This window comes from Nematolebias whitei, chromosome 14, assembly GCF_014905685.2.
Source record: "Nematolebias whitei isolate Nwh7 chromosome 14, NemWhi1, whole genome shotgun sequence".
NCBI lineage: Eukaryota > Metazoa > Chordata > Actinopteri > Cyprinodontiformes > Rivulidae > Nematolebias > Nematolebias whitei.
Genome location: NC_056511.1, coordinates 26,825,465 through 26,845,423, shown reverse-complemented (window position 1 = coordinate 26,845,423; position 19,959 = coordinate 26,825,465). Strand labels below are relative to the sequence as shown.

Sequence of the window (19,959 nt, the reverse complement as noted above, 5' to 3'; positions counted from 1 at the left end):
AGTCGATGCTCATCAGGGAGATGACCGCCAGGTGTAGGTCGTTAGCGGCCATCTTGGGAGCTGTAGCAGAGCTACTCTCACAAGCAGACGATAAAAAGAAACAACTGGCATCTGCGTTTGTCTCACTTCGCCATAACATTTCTCTGTCTGTACTAAACGTTCCTAAACATTCCTGCACCCTCTCTTGACTTTTAATAACCCTCTGACATCACTAGAACCACCCCCTGTTGGTTGTTTCAACCAATCAGGAAGTACTAAGTGACCAGAAGTGAGGACTCTTTAAAAGTCAACACTTCCTGGAACTATTCAGTCTTTGGTCTGAGTCTTCTCGACTCTTCAGTCTTTGACCGGAGTCTTCTTGGGTCTTTCATGGAGTCTTCTGGGAGTATTCCACTTCTGAGTGGGATCTCTGACGGAGTCACAGCGCCTCGCTGTAAACTCACCTGGGCGTAACGCCTACAACTTTGAAGGGAGCTTGCTCTGTTTGACGGAGTAAATCACGCGACTTCTGACAATGACCAGCCGCTTTAACCGGAGACGCTGGAAAGGTAGCGTTGAAATGGACCCGGAACCAGAGTTGATTCATCTTCTGCGAAGGTAATGAGTCGTCGCGCACTAAGTGTACCGGAGGTTTGAGCTGGTGTTGAAAGAAGCGTGCTAATTCTGGTCAACAAAACATACATTTTTCCTTCATCCATCTTCCTCTAAATCTCTCCTCTTGTAAATCTTTTCGCCAGTAAATCAATCTAGATGCCTTCAGAAATGTTCTGTTGTCTTGTTAGTAAAGCGTGCCAAGTTTTATTAATCAGAACCAGATCAGCAAATCTATGTGTACATGTTTGATGTTAAATTTTGATTCTGTTAAATTATTATTATTATTATTATAAATGACCGCATTTATTCTGATGGGTCAAAGAAAATGGTGTCTCCTGTCACTGATTAAACAATGAACACAGCTATCTTGGTCACATGGCATTAATTTAACTCAAAAAGAAAGAACCCGTTGTATTTAAATTTTTAGTAGTGAAGCGACAGTTAAGCTTTCCCCCACCTTCGCTACATTTAGTGGCCCTTATGTGTTTTAAATAACATAAATGGTGGCCCGTGTGTCCACAGCAAAGCTGCCATGACATACTACATTTGAATTAAACTAATATTTTTGTTTAATTATATTTGTTTAGAATAAATTTCGGGCAGCACGGTGGCGGAACTGGTAGAGCTGCTGCCTCTCAGCGAGCAGGTCCTTGGTTCAAACCCCGGTCCAGGGGCCTTTCTGGGTGGAGTTTGCATGTTCTCTCCGTGCATGCGTGGGTTTTCTCCGGGTACTCCGGTTTCCTCACACAGTCCAAAAACATGCATGTTAGGCTGATTGGTAACTCTAAATTGTCCCTAGGTGTGAGTGAGAGAGTGAATGGTTGTCTGTCTCGTTTGTCTGTATGTGGTGTAGTGAACTAAGCCTCAGGTCAAAATCTGGCCCTGAGGGCCTTCATGGGACAAGAACTGTTATTTCATTGATTTGAGTCCAGAAACACAAAATTAAGTTCATCCAGAGACTTTCTAAGTGTGTCCTGCACTGATCAATTGAAAGAACACTCTCTTTTTATTATCATTACTATTTTACAATATCTTGATAATCAAAAGTGTGTTTAGTTCAAACCATTTTAAATGTTGAAGTGAACTACTCATTTTAAATCAACTGTGAAACAGTATTAATGATTTTTAATCCTCATTCAAAGTAGAAATCAAGTTAATGTCTGTTAAAAGAGTAATGATGCATTTTTGATTCTCTGTCTGAAATGAGAAGGAGTAAGTCGGTCAAGAGTGAAGGAACGGTCAAAAACATGTTTATTGGAACGAAATGTCATGTTTAACTTTTTCAGATAGATAGAAGAGGACTGGCACCAAAAAGTCTCATTTCTTCAAAACATCTTTCTGTCTGTTCTTAAAACAATCTACTCTTTCTCCTTGACTTTTAATGACCCTCTTACGTCACTAAGACCACACCCCTCTTGGTTCTATCAGCCAATCAGGAAGTTCTCAGAGGAACCGGAAGTGACCTCTTTAAAAGGGTCAACACTTCCTAGTTCCAAGCGAAAACGCAGAACAACGGGAACTACGCAGAACAAAGTTCCGAGTCTCGTGGGGATTATGGAATCTTCCACATCTGAGTGGAACCTCTGACGGACTCACAGCTCATGTGAGTCCACCCGTGAGGTGAGCTGCTGTTGAACGAAGTACCGTCACTACTTCGGACGATTCTCAGCTGTTCCTACGGAGACGCTGGAAAGGTAGCGTTAAATGGAACTCCGTACCAGTGGAGACATCTTCTACAGGTAAAGAGTCGATTTCCACTACCGAAGTGTACCGAGGTAGAGCTGGGTTCGAATGGAGGGTGCCGTTCTTCGTCGACACATTTTCCCTCACACACCATCTCTCTCCATTTAAACTTCATTTTCCCATCTTTAAAACTCTTCTATCTGCCAGTAATTAATCCAGATATTTTCAGAAATGTCTGTTGTAAAGCTGCAAGTGATACCATGGCCGTATGGTTCTCATTGTAAAGCAAGTTAATTAAGCTGTTATTGTAATCAATCTGCCAATTATTGTAAATGTGTGATGTGTTTTAAATCGTTTTTAATTAAACGGCTCACTGTTGTTGGTGAGTCAGAAATTAAAACACGTTTCCGTCCACATTTAATCATTCAAAACACGATAGAACTCAGTCCAGAAAAATGAAAGAATCCGTTTAAATTATGAATAATATCTGACAGGTATATGTTCATTACAGTGGCCCTGTGATGGACTTGCGACCCGTCCAGGGTGTACCCCGCCCCTCGCACAGTGATTGCTGGACATGGGCACCAGCGACCCCCTTGACCCAAAATGGAATAAGCGGGTAAAGAAAATGGATGGATGGATAGAATAAATTTCTTAGTAATTTGTTTAGTTTCTATATTTGTTTTTGATTGGTACATTATAAAAATAATAATAATATGGGGTGGCTGTGTCTGAGTGGTTAGAGCAGTCGTCCTCCAATGCGAGAGTTGGGGGTTCGAATCCACCAGCAGTCACATGCTGAAGTGTCCCTGGGCAAGACACTGAACCCCTCATAGCCTCTGATGTGTATCCCATCAGTGTATGAGTGTGATAAAGCTCTGATTAATCTCTTTAGAATGATTTGTTCAATTAGCTTTGTAGAGATCTAGTAGAGTGCTATATGAATGGGTAAATGAGGACACAGATTGTAGTGTAAAGCGCTTTGAGTATATTGAAATAAGATAGGAAAGTGCTATATAAGTACAGTCCATTTACCATAATAATAATAATAATAATAATCATTTTATTTTAAAAGCGCCTTTCAGGACACCCAAGGACACTTTACAATAAGAAACATATCAGAAAGGTTGTGTTAAAACAATCAACAAGCACAGTGCAAAGATCAACAGGAATAAATTGAAGTATAAAATATATAAAGAATATAAAGTACATACAGAATATAAAATACATAAAGAATATACTGTATATGTATTATTATATATATATGTATTATTATAGGTATAAATATGGAGGCTTTAGGGAGGCTTAGAGACACGTGGGTGGTCATATTTTTTTTACCAGTCGAAGGTGGAGTAATCATGTCAGCAGTCATGCAGGATCTAGAACAGGTGTGTCAGCAAGGGATCCTGTGAAATGTTTCAAACTTTTTGGCTGCCAACAAGAAATAAATCTACCATAAACTGCATTTGGACCTTTTCCTTTGTACTGCGTAAACCACAAACCCATGGAGCAACAAGTGATTATTTGAGTTACATTTGCCTTCAATTATATCATTTTTGTTTTGCAAGGACAAATAGTCTCTACATACTTTATGGCTTTGGGTAAATCCTTGTAGAATTTTGTGTACATGTGTAAAGTGACAATGAAATAGAACAGTCAAATGGCAAAGTTTTGTTTGTGTATATGTATAAATTTAAATTCAAGTAAAGTCTGTTTTTGTTAGACAAAAGATTCCTTAATTAATTTGTCCTAAAACAAGATAAAAGCAACAATGTCACATGCATTAAATTGTGATAATACCATCTTCAGAATATTCCTTGATGACAAAGCAAATCCCAACAACCATGGACAGTATTGCAAACACAGAGTCATCCACTTCAGTGCCAGAGTCATCTTCCACTGTTATGCTGTCCGGATAGATGGAGAACTTCTCTCTCACTACATAGAAGGAATAAATAAATAACTACAATGGCTATATAATAGCACACACCAAATGTGGATAGATATTTTACCTTCTGAAAGGAAAGTTTCAAAGTTGCCATCTTGCAATTTTATGTACTTCTTGCGATTATTATGCTGTACTTTGACAATCATGGTGTAACGATCGTCACGAAGAATCTATGGGAAGAGAGACAACATTTTACAACAGATATAGAGGTCTTTAATGCTTATTTATAAGAACTGCTGTACAATATAAAAGTATGAATATGGACCTTCAACTGGCACTGAACTTAAAAATAATAATAACAGTAAATCTAAAACATTTTTTTTATCTTGGTAAAGAAACACACTGACAAAATAAAATCATCCAACAACAAAAGATCAGACCAGCACAGAAGATCAACATCATCAGGCCAGGATTCTGCGGTCTACACTCATCTCCAGGCTAGCGGTCACTCTTTCAAGGATGAAGATGTTCACATCCTGGACAGAGAGGAACAGTGGTTTGTGAAGGATTTTGGGGTGTTCAAATGACCCGAGCACAGAATTTCAGGAGCACTTCACCTTAGTATAAAAGATTTAATTGAGACAAAGTTAAAGTATGCAGATATTACATATAATCAGAGTGCAGTCTGAGGAACAAAATCAGAGTAAACCTTGCCTGGTCAATCAGCCGATGTTTGTTCAACCAAACTTTGTGTCTGAGCGAGATTTATAGGTTTCTCATGTCCCGCCCTTTTGGGTTCGGATAGACTTGTGATTGGGTGTCAAAACCTCTTGATGGTCTGAGTGACACCCTGTTCAGCCAGTCAGGAGCAGATCTTATCCATGGTTACTCCAGACGGCCTTGCTCATTCTTTTACTGATAAGGGTTGATTTATGAGCTTTGTTTTGGAACACAGGACACTTACTCTGGCTCTCGTCTGTGTAAAGCTTTAAAACACGTTTTCTGTGTGTCTGAACTATTATTCATGTGAAAGCATATATACTCCATCTGTTTTAAGTATAAAGTATATGAATGTTTGTGTTTTAGTGTTATTTATGTTTAATCAACGTGTGAGCAGTGTGTCACATTGGTGGGCCCTCACTCTCAGCTGCTCTGCTCAGATTAACAAAGAAGGATCGTTTCCTGCTGCACTAACAAGTGTCTTACCTGTCTCTGTTTCCCTCAGAATTATATCAAATGTGAACTTGTATGATTATCCTTAGCACTTGTGAGATTATATATAGCATGAAGTAATTAGTGTATGATTATACCCGCACACACCTTGTAGAAAATGCATCATTTCACATCATCAGAGAAATGTCAAGGCTTGTCAAAATATATAAAAAGTATCAAATCCAACATGTGAGAGAGGAGTAAAGGAGGCCATCTTTGTGAAAAGAAATCGTCCATCATTAAACAGGGGTGGAGGCCTCCGGGTTCAACTGTCCCCCTCTTACAATGCTGTGATTGCTAGTATCACTCAGCCCTCTGTGAATAGTAAACAGCCATCAATGTGCTAATGATCCATTGTTAGGCTGATGGTCCTTCTTGAGCATGTGATCAGCTGGTTTTGATTGTCAGCAGCAAACTGGTTGATCCACTCTGAGAAGGTGCTATTTAAGATACTGAGCTGAAAACAGCACTTCAGACTGAGGAAGACTCTTGGATGAGAGACGAAACGTTTCTATATTTTTTTGCTTTGTTTTTTTTTTTTTGAATGTCCAGAGGACCAGATTGAACTTTTTTGGATTTTTCTACCTGGATTATTGAGCATGCATCAGGATATCCAACAACAAAGTTATTTCACAGTTCACAGTTTAGTTTTGACACATAATAATGGCACATTTGTTAAGAGTTCTGATTTGTGTACACGTGTTGTCATCAGACTCATGTTCATGTTTGTGGTGATGTTCAATGTTTTATGTTATGAGTGCTTAGTGTATATTTAGTTGATGTTTTTCTTAGTTCATATCTTAGATGTTATTACTGTTTTTCTTATACATTTTATTGTTGGATGTAACTGGGACCTTGTGTACATAATTTCGCTCCACCACATGTACCACATGAGGTGCGAATGACAATAAAGAAACTCTGACTCTGACTCTGAGATACCTACTTGTATGCGACGTAAGATTACAACGTAGTCTCTGCGAAGTGTTTGAACATTGCGCAGCCATATGCTAATTAACGGCGAAGCTATAGTCTTTACTGACTTTGTTACAGCTAGGGCTTTAACAGACTACTCGAGTAATCGACAGGTCGATTCCTAGGACATCTATCGAGTTTAAAAATTTCACGTCGAGTACTCGCAGTGGCGTCATTGTGTCACGTGATCCGCACTGGGCTACTAGTAGAAGCTACCAAATGGATTCCTCCCAGCAGATGGACTGAGCGGAGCAGGCCCACTCTTGGTAAACAGGTAGAAATGTATCAATAGTCTGGAAATATTTCACTAAAGATGAATCTTCCGGTTTAACTACCGTAAGGAAACAGAAAATGAATCAACTTCCTGACTGTTTGGAGCTCGTTGCGAACTGGTGTTATGCGGGGTGGTCATACACCCCACTGTTTTTAGTTTAGTTTTTGACGTGCTGCATGTTTCTTCACTTTTGCAGCTAAATAATAATAACTAATAGTTTTGGTTTTCCTGTGACTTATTTTCAATATGATAAATGGTAGGAGCATAATATATGCTCCCAATGTTTTGTTGGTCTTTTTTTTGGTAAATAATAAATGATGTTTTTTTGCGGTTTTATTTTTTATTAATTTTTTTATCTTGAGATGCTATGACATCATCAACTACTCGAGTTCTACTCGAGTTTTATTATGTTAATGTCGAGTTTAAAAATTATGTAGTCGTTCAACCCCTACTTACAGCTAATTGCCACAAGTTAAACTCACAATTTTCAAACTAAAATCCCTATAATAACTGGGCATTCGAGTAAGATGATAAAAATTATGACTGCACTAGTTTCTGCCCTCCCTGGGCTGCCACCTTACCGTGGTGGAGGGGTTTGAGTGTCCCAATGATCCTAGGAACTATGCTGTCAGGGACTTTATGCCCCTAGTAGGGTCACCTAAGGCAGACAGGTCCTAGGTGAGGGACCAGACAAAGTGCAGCCCAAAGACCCCTATGATGAGTAAAATAAATGGACTTGGTGTTCCCTCACCCGGACATGGGTCACCGGGGCCCCACTCTGGAGCCAGGCCTGGAGGTGGGGCACGTGGGCGAGCGCCTGGTGGTCGGGCTTTTACCCATGGAGCTCAGCCGGGCACAGCCCGAAGAGGAGACGTGGGTCCCCCTTCTCATGGGCTCACCAACTGTGGGAGGGGCCAAAGTGGTTGGGTGCAATGTGGGATGGGTGGTGGCCGAGGGCGGGGACCCTGGCGGTCTGATCCTCGGCTACAGAAGCTGGCTATTGGGATGTGGAATGTCACCTCACTGGTGGGGAAGGAGCCTGAGCTGGTGTGTGAGGTTAATTGTGGTACCAGGTGCTTGATGAGTGGACGCTGGCGCGTTTTGCTGCCGCTGCTCGTCGGTAAACTTTAGACATTTTATTTCCTTTTCTGCAAATTTTTTAACCGTCTTGTAATCGACGGCTACTACATTTGCCTGCCTTCAATCCAGCTTTTACCACACTGTGATTGTGTGCTATCAAGTCAAGTGATATTGGCTTACCTGTCAAACACCGACCAGCTTCAGGCCCTCATTTGACTCCTTCGCCTCACGATGTGGATCAGTCATTTTTTCGCCTGGTTTCTACTTGTATGGACTCTCCTGTCACTCCTCACTGAACCTGTGGCAGCTCTACAATACTCTGCTGATGAACTTCTTCGGCTGCGTTGGCACCAGCCCAATCCTTCGCCGGTGATGCTGCGTCTCCACCCAGACATCGCTTTCCTGCCCCGCCGGAGATACATCCACCGTGGGTCTCGCCGGAACTTCCAGCTCGACAGGTCAAAACCCATCCACTCATTTTGAACCAACAACCGTCGAACTCCCAGGAAAGCCACCCGGTCTTCAGATCGCAACATGTTAGCCAGCCTAGCCAGGTCAGCTAACCCATCTGTTAACTCCACGTCTGTCAACTTTGGTCTGCTCAACATCCGTTCTCTCACGGACAAAGGACATCACATCCAAGATCTCCTCACCGACCGTAAGCTTGACTTTCTCTGTTTGACCGAAACTTGGCAACAACCTCTGGACTTTTCACAACTCAATGACTCCACTCCACCTGGCTTTGTTTACATCTCTCAACCCCGCAGCTCCGGTCGCGGGGGTGGTCTCGCGATAATTCATCGCGAGAGTTGGAAGGTTTTGCCAGTGAGTGTTCCTGAGGTCAGCTCGAGAGCGTTGTGTGTAAACTGTCTGGACCCACCCCCACCATCATTGCCACTGTTTATCGCCCCCCAAGACCTCACAAAGATTTTTTAAATTAATTTTCTGCCTTTCTCTCTCAACTGTCTGCCATGTCACCTAATATTATTTTATTGGGAGATTTTAATATCCATATTGACAATCTTAACCTTTCACTCACCAATGATTTTTTTTATCCTGCCTGGAGAGTTCTGGATTAAATCAGCATGTTGATTTTTCCACCCATATTAAAGGACATACACTGGACTTGATTTGTTGTTCTGGACTTACACCTGTTGACTGCAAATCCGATGAAGTCACCTTTTCTGACCATTTTTTCCTTTCATTCCATATTCCTCTGTGTGTTTCATCAACCAAGACAGCCCGGCTCATCTCGTTCAGGAATATTAAAGACATAAATTTGGATTCCCTTTCCACTGATATTTCCTCCACTCTGATCCCTGATCATCTTCTGACTCCGGATCAACTCACTGTTCAATACAATCATCACTTAACCCATATTCTCAACTCCCTTGTTCCAGTTAAAACTCGATCTGTTACCTTTACTCATTCTGCCCCCTGGTTTACTTCTGAACTTCGGACCTTCAAAGCCAAATGTCGTCAACTTGAATGACTCTATAAAAAATCCGGTCTTACCATCCACAGGGACATGTACATTTCTCATACATCACACTACAAAAACTTGATCTCACTAAATAAACATTCTTATTACTCTGGCCTCATTTCCTCTAACAACACAAAGATCCTGTTTTCATTGCTCAATAATACTTTTCACCCCCCTGACTCTCTTCCCTCTCACTTCTACTCAGACGACACATGTAATTCTCTCATGTTCTTTTTTAACGATAAAATCAGTAAAATTCATCAGCAACTTTGTCCTGTCTCTCCTCTTTCTCCCTCCTCTGAACCTTATCCGCCTAGTCAACCTTTTTCTGTCTTTCAGCTTCCTCCTGCCTCTGAAATAGCCGAACTTATCCATAAATCCAAGCCTTCTACATGCTCACTGGATCCTCTCCCTACAGCGTTTGTTAAATCTTGCATTTTGTCACTTCTTCCGTTCATTTCTGCCATCATTCACTCTTCTCTTTCCTCTGGAACTGTCCCAGTTATTTTCAAAACTGCAGTTATCACTCCAATCCTTAAAAAACCTGGATTGGATCCCAATACTTTCAATAATCTCCGTCCTATTTCTAACCTTCCATTCATCTCCAAAATTCTGGAAAAAACAGTCGCCTCTCAACTCCACCTTCATTTAATCGATAACAGTCTATATGAACAGTTCCAGTCTGGTTTCCGTCCCGGTCATAGCACAGAATCTGCTCTCCTCACTATCACCAACTCTTTTCTCATAGCAGCAGATTCTGGATTACTTTCTCTCCTCATCCTCCTCGATCTCAGTGTGGCTTTTGATACCATCTCCCACAACATCCTCCTCCACAGACTTTCATCCATTGGCATCACCCACACACCCCTCGCTTGGTTTCAGTCATATCTCTCTGGCCGCACTCAGTTCATCCAACTGAAATCATTCAGATCCCATTCCTCTCCTGTGACTTCAGTTGTGCCCCAAGGCTCTGTCCTGGGGCCCCTTCTTTTCATCATCTACCTTCTCCCCCTTGGTAATATCTTTCGTAAATTTAACATCCATTTCCACTGTTTTGCTGATGACACCCAGCTCTTTTTATCCACTGCACCTTCACTTCCTCCCTCCTCCCTCACTTCCTGCTTAGCTGAAATTAAATCCTGGTTCACATCTAACTTCCTGAAATTAAACAGCGATAAAACAGAGTTTCTACTCATTGGCACTAAATCCACCTTATCTAAAGTTAACAGTTTCTCACTCACCATCGACAACTCCTTAGTTTCTCCCTCCCCTCACGTCAAGAGTCTGGGTGTCATTCTTGACAGCACTCTCTCTTTCCACTCTCACATCAATAGTATTACCCGGTCTGCATATTTCCACCTTCGAAATATCAACCGTCTCCGTCCATCCCTCTCTCCACACTCTGTTTCCATCCTGGTCCACAGTCTGGTCATTTCTCAAATCGATTACTGTAACTCTCTCCTCTTTGGTCTGCCTCACAAATTAATCTGTAAGCTTCAAATGGTTCAAAATTCAGCTGCCCGCATCGTCACCAAAACCCCCTCATTTAACCACATCACCCCAGTTTTACAGCAACTTCACTGGCTTCCAGTCACATTCAGAATTCAATTTAAAATATTGTTGTTCACTTTCAAAGCTATCCACAACCTCGCCCCTCCTTACCTGTTAGATCTCCTGCACATTACCACCCATTCACGCTCCCTTCGTTCTTCCACTTCCATCCACCTTAACGTGCCTCTTGTCCGCCTCAGCACCATGGGACACAGAGCCTTTTCTCACTCTGCTCCCCAGCTCTGGAATGCTCTTCCCCCGGACATCCGTAACATTGACTGCCTTCTGACCTTCAAATCAAAACTCAAAACTCATCTGTTCAATCTAGCCTTTTCGCTTTAACTGTTATTTTTAAATGTTATTTTCTTTTTGGTTTAGTGTTTTTTAATAGTTATTTTATATTGTTTAGTACTGTGTTTTTAGTGCTGTGAAGTGTCCTTGGGTGTTTTGAAAGGCGCTGACAAATAAAATGCATTATTATTATTATTATTATTATTAATTGGTTCCGGCTAGAAATAGTCGGACTCACCTCTACGCATGGTTCTGGCTCTGGAACCAGTTTTCTTGAGAGGGGCTGGACACTCTTCCACTCTGGAGTTGCCCCTGGTGAGAGGCGCCGAGCAGGAGTGGGCATACTTATTGCCCCCCATCTTGGTGCCTGTGTGTTGGGGTTCACCCTGGTGAATGAGAGGGTGGCCTCCCTCCGCCTACGTGTGGGGGGAGGGGTTCTGACTGTCGTTTGTGCTTATGCACCAAACGGCAGTTCAGATTATCCACCCTTTTTGGAGTCCTTGGAGGGGGTACTGGAAAGTGCACCTCCTGGGGACTCCCTTGTTCTGCAGGGGGACTTCAGTGCTCATGTGGGCAATGACAGTGAGACCTGGAGGGGTGTGGTTGGGAGGAACGGCCCCCCTGATCTGAACCTGTGTGGTGTTCTGTTGTTGGACTTCTGTGCTCGTCATGGATTGTCAATAACGAACACCATGTTCAAGCATAAGGGTGTCCATATGTGCTCTTGGCACCAGGACACCCTAGGCCGCAGTTCGATGATCAACTTTGTCATCGTCTCATCTGATCTGTGGTCACATGTCTTGGACACTCGGGTGAACTACCTGGTAGTGAGTTGGCTCCGATGGTGGGGGAGGATGCCGTTCAGACCTGGCAAACCCAAACATGTTGCGGGGGTTTGCTGGGAACGTCTGGCAGAGTCTCCTGTGAGACGGAGTTTTAACTCCCACCTCCGGGAGAACTTTGAACATGTTCCGGGGGAGGTAGGGGACATTGAGTCAGAGTGGGCCATGTTCCGTGCCTATTGTCGAGGCGGCTTACTGGAGCTGCAGCCGCAAGGTTGTCGGTGCCTGTCGTGGCAGCAATCCTCAAACCCGGTGGTGGATACCATCGGTGAGGGATGCTGTCAGGCTGAAGAAGAAGTCCTATTGGGCCTTTTTAGCCTGTGGGACCCCAGAAGCAGCTGATGGGTACCGGCAGTCCAAGAGACATGCGGCTCGGGTGGTTGCTGAGGCAAAAACTCGGGCATGGGAGGAGTTTGGAGAGGCCATGGAGAATGACTTCCACACAGCTTCAAGGCGATTCTGGTCCACTATCCGGCATCTCAGGGGGGAAAGCGGTACACCACCAACACTGTTTATAGTGGGAGTGGTGCGCTGCTGACCTCAACTCGGAATGTCGTGGGTTGGTGGGCAGAATACTTTGAAGACCTCCTCAATTCCACCGGCACATCTTCCACTGAGGAAGCAGAGCCTGGGGACTCTGGGTCGGGCCCTTCAATCTCTGGTGCTGAGGTCACCGAGGTGGTTAAAAAGCTCCTCTGGCAGGGCCCCAGAGGTGGATGAGATTCGCCTGGAGTTCCTTAAGGCTCTGGATGTTGTAGGGTTGTGTTGGCTTATGCGACTCTGCAATATTGCGTGGAAATCGGGGGAAGTTCCCCTGGATTGGCAGATCGAGGTGGTGGTCCCCCTATTCAAAAAGGGGGACCGAAGAGTGTGTTCCAAATACAGGGGGATCACGCTCTTAATTCTCCCTGGTAAGGTCTATTCGAGGGTTCTGGAGAGGAGGGTACGTCGGATAGTTGAACGTCGGATTCAGGAGGAGCAGTGCGGTTTTTGTCCTGGTCGTGGAACACTGGACCAGCTCTACACTCTCAGCAGGGTGTAGTGGGAGTTTGCCCAACGAGTCTACATGTGCTTTGTGGACTTGGAGAAGGCGTTCGACCGCGTCCCTTGGGGAACCCTGTGGGGGGTACTCTGGGAGTATGGGATACCGGGCCCTTTGATACGGGCTGTTAGGTCCCTGTATGACTGTTGTCAGAGCCTGGTCCACATTGCCGGCAGTAAGTCGGACTTGTTCCCGGTGAGAGTTGGACTCCGCCAATGTTGCCCTTTGTCACCGACTCTGTTCATAACCTTTATGGACAGAATTTCTAGGCGCAGCCAAGGTGTTGAGGGGATCCGTTTTGGTGGCCTTAGGATTGCTTCTTTGCTTTTTGCAGATGATGTGGTCCTATTGGCTTCATCAGATCGTGATCTACAGCTTTCGCTGGAGCGGTTCGCAGCCGAATGTGACGCGGCCGGGATGAGGATCAGTTCCTCCAAATCCGAGGCCATGGTCTTGAGCCAGAAAAGGGTATAGTGCCCTCTCCGGGTCAGGGAGGAGGTCCTGCCCCAAATGGAGGAGTTCAAGTATCTTGGGGTCTTGTTCACCTCAGTTTGCAAATGTCCTCTATCAGAGACTGAGACCTCACAGTCCAAGAAAGCCAACTTGCCATTTTTTTCATCGTCTCGTGTGAACTTGATGTATTTATCCACATAGTTGATGTGGTCAGTAAAATGTTGGACTTCCTACACTCATCTCCAGGCCAGCGGTCACTCTTTCAGTGATGAAGATGTGCACATCCTGGATAGAGAGGAACGATGGTTTGAGAGAGGAGTAAAGGAGGCCATCTTTGTGAAAAGAAATCGTCCATCGTTAAACAGGGGTGGAGGCCTACGTGTTCAATTGTCCCCCTCATACAATGCTGTGATTGCTAGTATCACTCAGCCCTCTGTGAATAGTAAACAGCCATCAGTGTGCTAATGATCCATTGTTAGGCTGATGGTCCTTCTTGAGCATGTGATCAGTTAGTTTTGGTTGTCAGCAGCAAAAGTGGTTGATCCACTCTGAGAAGGTGCTATTTAAGAGACTGAGCTGAATACAGCACCTCAGACTGAGGAAGTCTCTCGGATGAGAGACGAAACGTTTCTACATTTTTTTGTTGTTTTGCTTTGTTTTGTTTTTTTGAATGTCCAGAGGACCAGATTTAACTTTTTTAGATTTTTCTACCTGGAATATTGAGCATGCACCAGGATGAGTCAAAAAACAGGCGAGGGTTCAAGGCAAGGCAAGGCAAGGATACAAGATACTATGATAGAAGGCTTCACTATCGGGGACCGTGAGTGGTGTAATAATTCGGCACTGGTGGAGAGGGAGAATGGTGCTTAAATAGAGACATGAACAGATGAGAGGCATGAAGGTTGATTGCAGTGACTCAGCAGAGTGGGTGTGGTTAAGTGAGCAGGCAGAGGTGCAGGTTGACAGGAGATGAAAATAATAAACATGAACAGAAACTATGACCAGAAGGGCAGAAAACATGGCATGTCATGAAGGGGCAGGGAAGTGAGCAGATGGAGGGCCAGTGGGGGCCGCTGATCATGACAGTTCCTCCATTTTGCCTGAGTTATTACCATACTTGCTGCCATACACGTCGCACCGCCTTATAAGTCACATCGGTCCAAAAATGTCTAATGAAGTGGAAAAAAACATAAATACATCACATCTGTTATGCGTCACCGCTGACGCTTCACGTTTGTTATACATCACCTCTGATAACCTGAAAGTGTGGCCTGGTGTTGTGCCAAAAATCAATTGGCTGCCAAAATGGCAGCCACAGGAGTGTGCACAGCAGGACTTTAACAAGAATTTAACAAGATTAACACTTAAAAACAATTATTTGTTAGCTCGACATTATACTAAAGTTGTGTCTCAGTTGAGCTTTTCTTTAATAAATGCACTTTAACGGTCAAATCAGCTGCATTTCACCTGGGTGGTGCGGTGCAATGCAGCTGATTTGATGTTTGCTCCAGGAGTTCTGGAGCGAGACAAAGGCATCTTGTTATGGCAAGCCAAGTGTGTCATTAATAGCCACTTTTACCTGAATGAGACACTTGTCATATTACTTGACCGCCCTCTAGTGGCTAAAAATGGTAGTGTTCAATATTTTCCTGGTCAGAATGAATGAAATTGTCAGATCTCAGTCAAAATTTGGTTTATAAATATGGGGAAAAAAACAAATACATTGCTTCGCTGTATAAGTTGCAGGCATGCTCATTTATGTAAAAAGCTGTAACTTAAACAGCGAAAAAAACGGTACCTGACAACTGCCACACTTAGTGCTGTTAAAGTCAGGCATATCTTGAATGAAAGAGGTGATTTACTTATTTATTTATGTATTTATTCATTTCTTGGCAGTGCCCCAAGTCCTGAAGAGCTGCACAGAGTTTATAGAGAAGCATGGTGTGGTGGACGGCATTTATCGCCTCTCTGGGATCGCCTCAAACATCCAGAAGTTGCGGTAAGAAGTTACTCACAGATTGAGGTTGGCATTTGAAGCAAAAGCTTTCTTTGAATTCGTTTTTATTTCATAGAAATATCAGAGAAGTTTCCATTCACTTATTTCAGGCTTGTAATGATTTATTTTAAGAGTTTGAATTATGCATTTTCTCTAATCCACACAGGGTTTAAATAATTTATTATGTATCCATAATCTCAAAAGTAGCTGCAGGGGCAGAAGTTTGTCCTTTTTCTCAACAAAAATGAATGTGGTGCTGGTGAGATGATTCCAGCTATGAAGTAATGTGGAACATTTTAGTCTTTCTCAGGTCAGACAGGTTGAGGGGCTCCTGGAAGCAGCTTTTGGAAGGGGCAAGGAGAGTGCTTTTAAAAAAATAACAGATGGAAGATCGTGGTTAATGGATGGTATAGGGGAAAAAAATCAGTTAAATCAGAATCATGTTGTTTTTTAGAGGAACAGGACAGTTTAAGAGCAGAGCAGAATCTTAGATCGGCAAAAAGTATTCCCGCTTTTAATTTGTTTTTCAATCCAGCTAAAGGTGAGATTCTGTAACCATCAAATCTGGAAGCCCAGAAAATAATGCTGAATAAGGAGAGATCACAAGAACTCACCCCCAGATAGAGAACAATCTGTCTGATGAGTTGTGGTAGTTAGGATGTTGCTATTTGGAGCTATTCTTTGAAGATGCAATGAAGCAAGTAACACACAAATCTAACTTCAACATATTGCACCTTGGAAGGCGTCTCTGTGACGTCACATAGTCCTTATAATGAACTCTGTTCTCTGCTCTTAACTGTTGAACAACTCGCATGGATGACTCCTGCTTTGTTAACCCCCCTGCTGTCTTTGGATCAAAATGACCCACAGGTTGCAAAACTGAGACGTAAGACTGGTTGGACATAACAGAAAGGCAACAGTAGCTTAATATAAAACACTTGATTCAAACAAAGACTGAACACATGAAACCTTCAAGCAGACAGTTCACATACACCCACCATCATCACACAATAAGAGCTTGACAGAACATTTCCTGGTCTCATGAGTTTCTATAAACCCCACAGATTGTTGTGTAAAAATCGCAGTAATACTCTCCAGCCTGTCCAGCCCCAACAGCCACAGCAGAGTCACTTAAATCTTTGTCGTCGTGCTGCCTGATTTGAACTTAAGTGGGTTGTCTTCACCACATGGACATGCCTAAAGACATCCATATGCTGCCACGTGTGATTGATGAGCTCTTTGTGTTAACAAGTCAATCTTATAATGTCGACAGTGAGCGTGTTTAAGCCTGTATGCATACTTTTGACAGTGATTAGAGAAAAATTCAGAATAGGTTAAAAGTTTTGCACCAAAATCATTGAAGTTGTATAATCATACCACCATGGAAGAAAAAAAATTCTTCTGACGTTCATGCCCATGATGGAAACTTTTGATCACAACTACCGTAATTTCCAGACTATAGAGTGCACCTGACTATAAGCTGCACACACTAAATTTATTTATTTGTTTGTTTATTTATTTATTTTAATGTGTACATAAATAAGCCATGCTTGTGTTTAAGCTGTGGGTGTTCACATTGTAACATGAGTGGCAGCACACAGCTACTGAGAGAGATGTGCAGCTCTTGATGTAGATCAAGAATCAACCACCAGATGGTGTTTTATAGATGGTATCCATATTATTCCTAGCCCCATGATGCCTTGCATGAATTGTGGGCACGACTTCCGATGCAGACCAGAACCGGCATTTGTTTTATGTGCCAAAGGTACAAGTTAATGTAGTTTCTCTGAGCATTGTGGGTTTAAATTTAAACATGAAGGAACACCACCTGTCAGAGCTCAAATAGGACAATATAATAATACCACTGCAGACGAGGGATGGAGGACGACCTGAAGAAGTGGCTGCAGATTACATCTACTAGGATATTTAGCTACTTATACTAGCATATTCAGCTACTTATACTAGCATATTTACCTACATCTACTAGCATATTTAGCTACTTATTCTAGCATATTTAGCTACTTATATTAGTATATTTAGCTACTTATACTAGCATATTTAGCTACTTATACTAGCATATTTAACTATTTATACTAACATATTTAGCTACTTATACTAGCATATTTAACTACTTATATTAGCATATTCAGCTACTTATACTAGCATATTTAGCTACTTATACTAGCATATTTAGCTACTTATATTAGCATATTCAGCTACTTATACTAGCATATTTAGCTACTTATACTAGCATATTTAGCTACTTATACTAGCATATTCATATATTTATACTAGCATATTCAGCTACTTATACTAGCATATTTAACTAATTATCTACCATATTTAGCTACTTATACTTGCATATTTAGCTACTTATACTAGCATATTTAGATACTTATTCAATTCAATTCAATTGAATTGAATTCAATTCAAAAATACTTTATTAATCCCAGAGGGAAATTATTTGTTGTTGTAACTCTTTATCCTCATTTCATTAAGAGATGTTATAGATACTGATGGCTGTAGGCAGGAAGGATCTCTTGTAAAGGCCCATCCCACAGTGGATCCTAAGAAACTGGCTGCAGATGCTGTCTGATCTGTCCACCCAGATTCGGCTGGCCTCTCGGTTCTCCTCGGGCTGTAGGACCGCTCAAATGCTGGGCAGAACTCCTCCCAGAGCGATGGCCACTCCTCCCAGCAGTCTGCCGAGCTCCTCGTCACTGCGGACAGCCAACTGTAGGTGCCGAGGGATGATCCTGTCCCTCCGCTGTCATGAGCCGTGTTTCCTGCTAGTTCCAGGATGTCAGTGGTCAGGCACTCGAGCACAGCTGGCAGGTAGATGAGAATGTGTCCACAGAACATCCTTTTCAACTCACTTGAGATTTGGGGCTGTAGCTGAGATATTATTTGAGCTTTTGAGATGTTAATCAGTTGCTGTTGGTTGTAGAAAACTGCCTTGTTGCCATGGTTACGCATCATAACAAATGTCCAAAACTAAAAAGGTTTCAGTAAAAATCCTTTCAGTTGCACAGCATCCGATACCAGAGGAAACAATCATCCAAAAAATGTGAGTTACATCCAGAAAAAGAGGAATTAAAGTTTCCAAAAGCAAAATCTCAAAATGAAAGTAACAGAGCTGCTCCAACATGCAGCCCCCTTTAGCAGCGCAATTCTAGAACAAAAACTTAACTTATACTAGCATATTCAGCTACTTATACTAGCATATTCAGCTACTTATACTAGCATATTCAGCTACTTATACTAGCATGTTCAGCTACTTATACTAGCATATTTAGCTACATCTACTAGCATATTTAGCTACTTATACTAGCATATTTAGCTACTTATACTAGCATATTCAGCTACTTATACTAGCACATTTAACTACTTATATACCATATTTAGCTACTTATACTAAGTAAGTAAGTAAGTAATCTTTATTTATATAGCACCTTTCACAGACAATGACATCACAAAGTGCTTCACAAAGTAAAAGTGAACAACAAAGTGCTTCATAAAATAAAAGTAAACAAAATTTAAATAAAAGCCAGTCTGAATAAATAAGTCTTAAGATCATTTTTGAAAGAGTCAATGGAATCTGAGCAGCGCAGTGACAGAGGGAGAGCGTTCCAAAGCCTCGGGGCCACCACTTGGAATGCTCTGTGTTTTAAAATAAGTTCTTGGTACCATCAGCAACATTTGATTTGAAGATCTCAAAGTCCTGATGGGACATAGAGGCTTCAAAAGGTCCAGTAAATATTTGGGAGCCTGACCATGAAGTGCCCTAAAAGTTAGGACCAAAATTTTAAAATGACTCTTGAAATGCACAGGGAGCCAATGCAGGGAGGCCTGAACAGGAGTTATGTGAGCTCTTCTGTGGGTTCTAGTTAGCAGCCTTGCTGCAGCATTTTGCACAGATTGAAGGCGAGCTAGGGAAGATTTGTTCAGACCCATTAAAATGCTATTACAGTAATCTAACCGAGATGAAATAAAAGCATGAACAATCATCTCAAGTTCCTTCTGTGATACAATTCCTCGTAGTTTAGAAATGTTTCTTAAGTGGAAAAAACAATTTCGAACTAGCAATTTGCAATGATTGTCCAAAGATAAAGAACTATCAAAGACAACACCCAAATTTCTGAGATTATTATTTACCGAAGGATTTAAAAACGTAAGATACTGCCTGATTACTGGGATTTTATCATCAGGGGCAATAATAAGAGTCTCAGTTTTATTTGCATTTAACTGCAGGTAGTTGTCATTCAGCCATGTTTTGATCTCTAACAGACAGTTTCTGAGTTCTATCAATTTATGGAATTCGGAGGCTCTAAAAGAACAGTATAGCTGAATATCATCAGCATACAGATGGTAGGACACATTAATGTAATCTGATGCATGCTCAATAATCCAGGTAGAAAAATCCAAAAAAGTTAAATCTGGTCCTCTGGACATTCAAAAAAACCCAAAAAACAAAACAAAGCAAAAAAATATATAGAAACGTTTCGTCTCTCATCTGAGAGACTTCCTCAGTCTGAGTTGCTGTATTCAGCTCAGTCTCTTAAATAGCGCCTTCTCAGAGTGGATCAACCAGTTTGCTG

At 42.2% G+C, this 19,959-nt stretch overlaps 1 protein-coding gene across 1 annotated transcript in view; it reads left to right on the top strand.

Moving 5' to 3' along the window:
* Positions 1-19,959, top strand: part of arhgap32b (Rho GTPase activating protein 32b) — a 468,773-nt gene that overhangs the window by 370,357 nt on the left and 78,457 nt on the right. Inside the window, exon 13 of the mRNA XM_037687644.1 lies at positions 15,262-15,364. Within this exon, the coding sequence (XP_037543572.1) occupies positions 15,262-15,364 (103 nt within the window). The remainder of the gene's footprint in view (positions 1-15,261; positions 15,365-19,959) is intronic.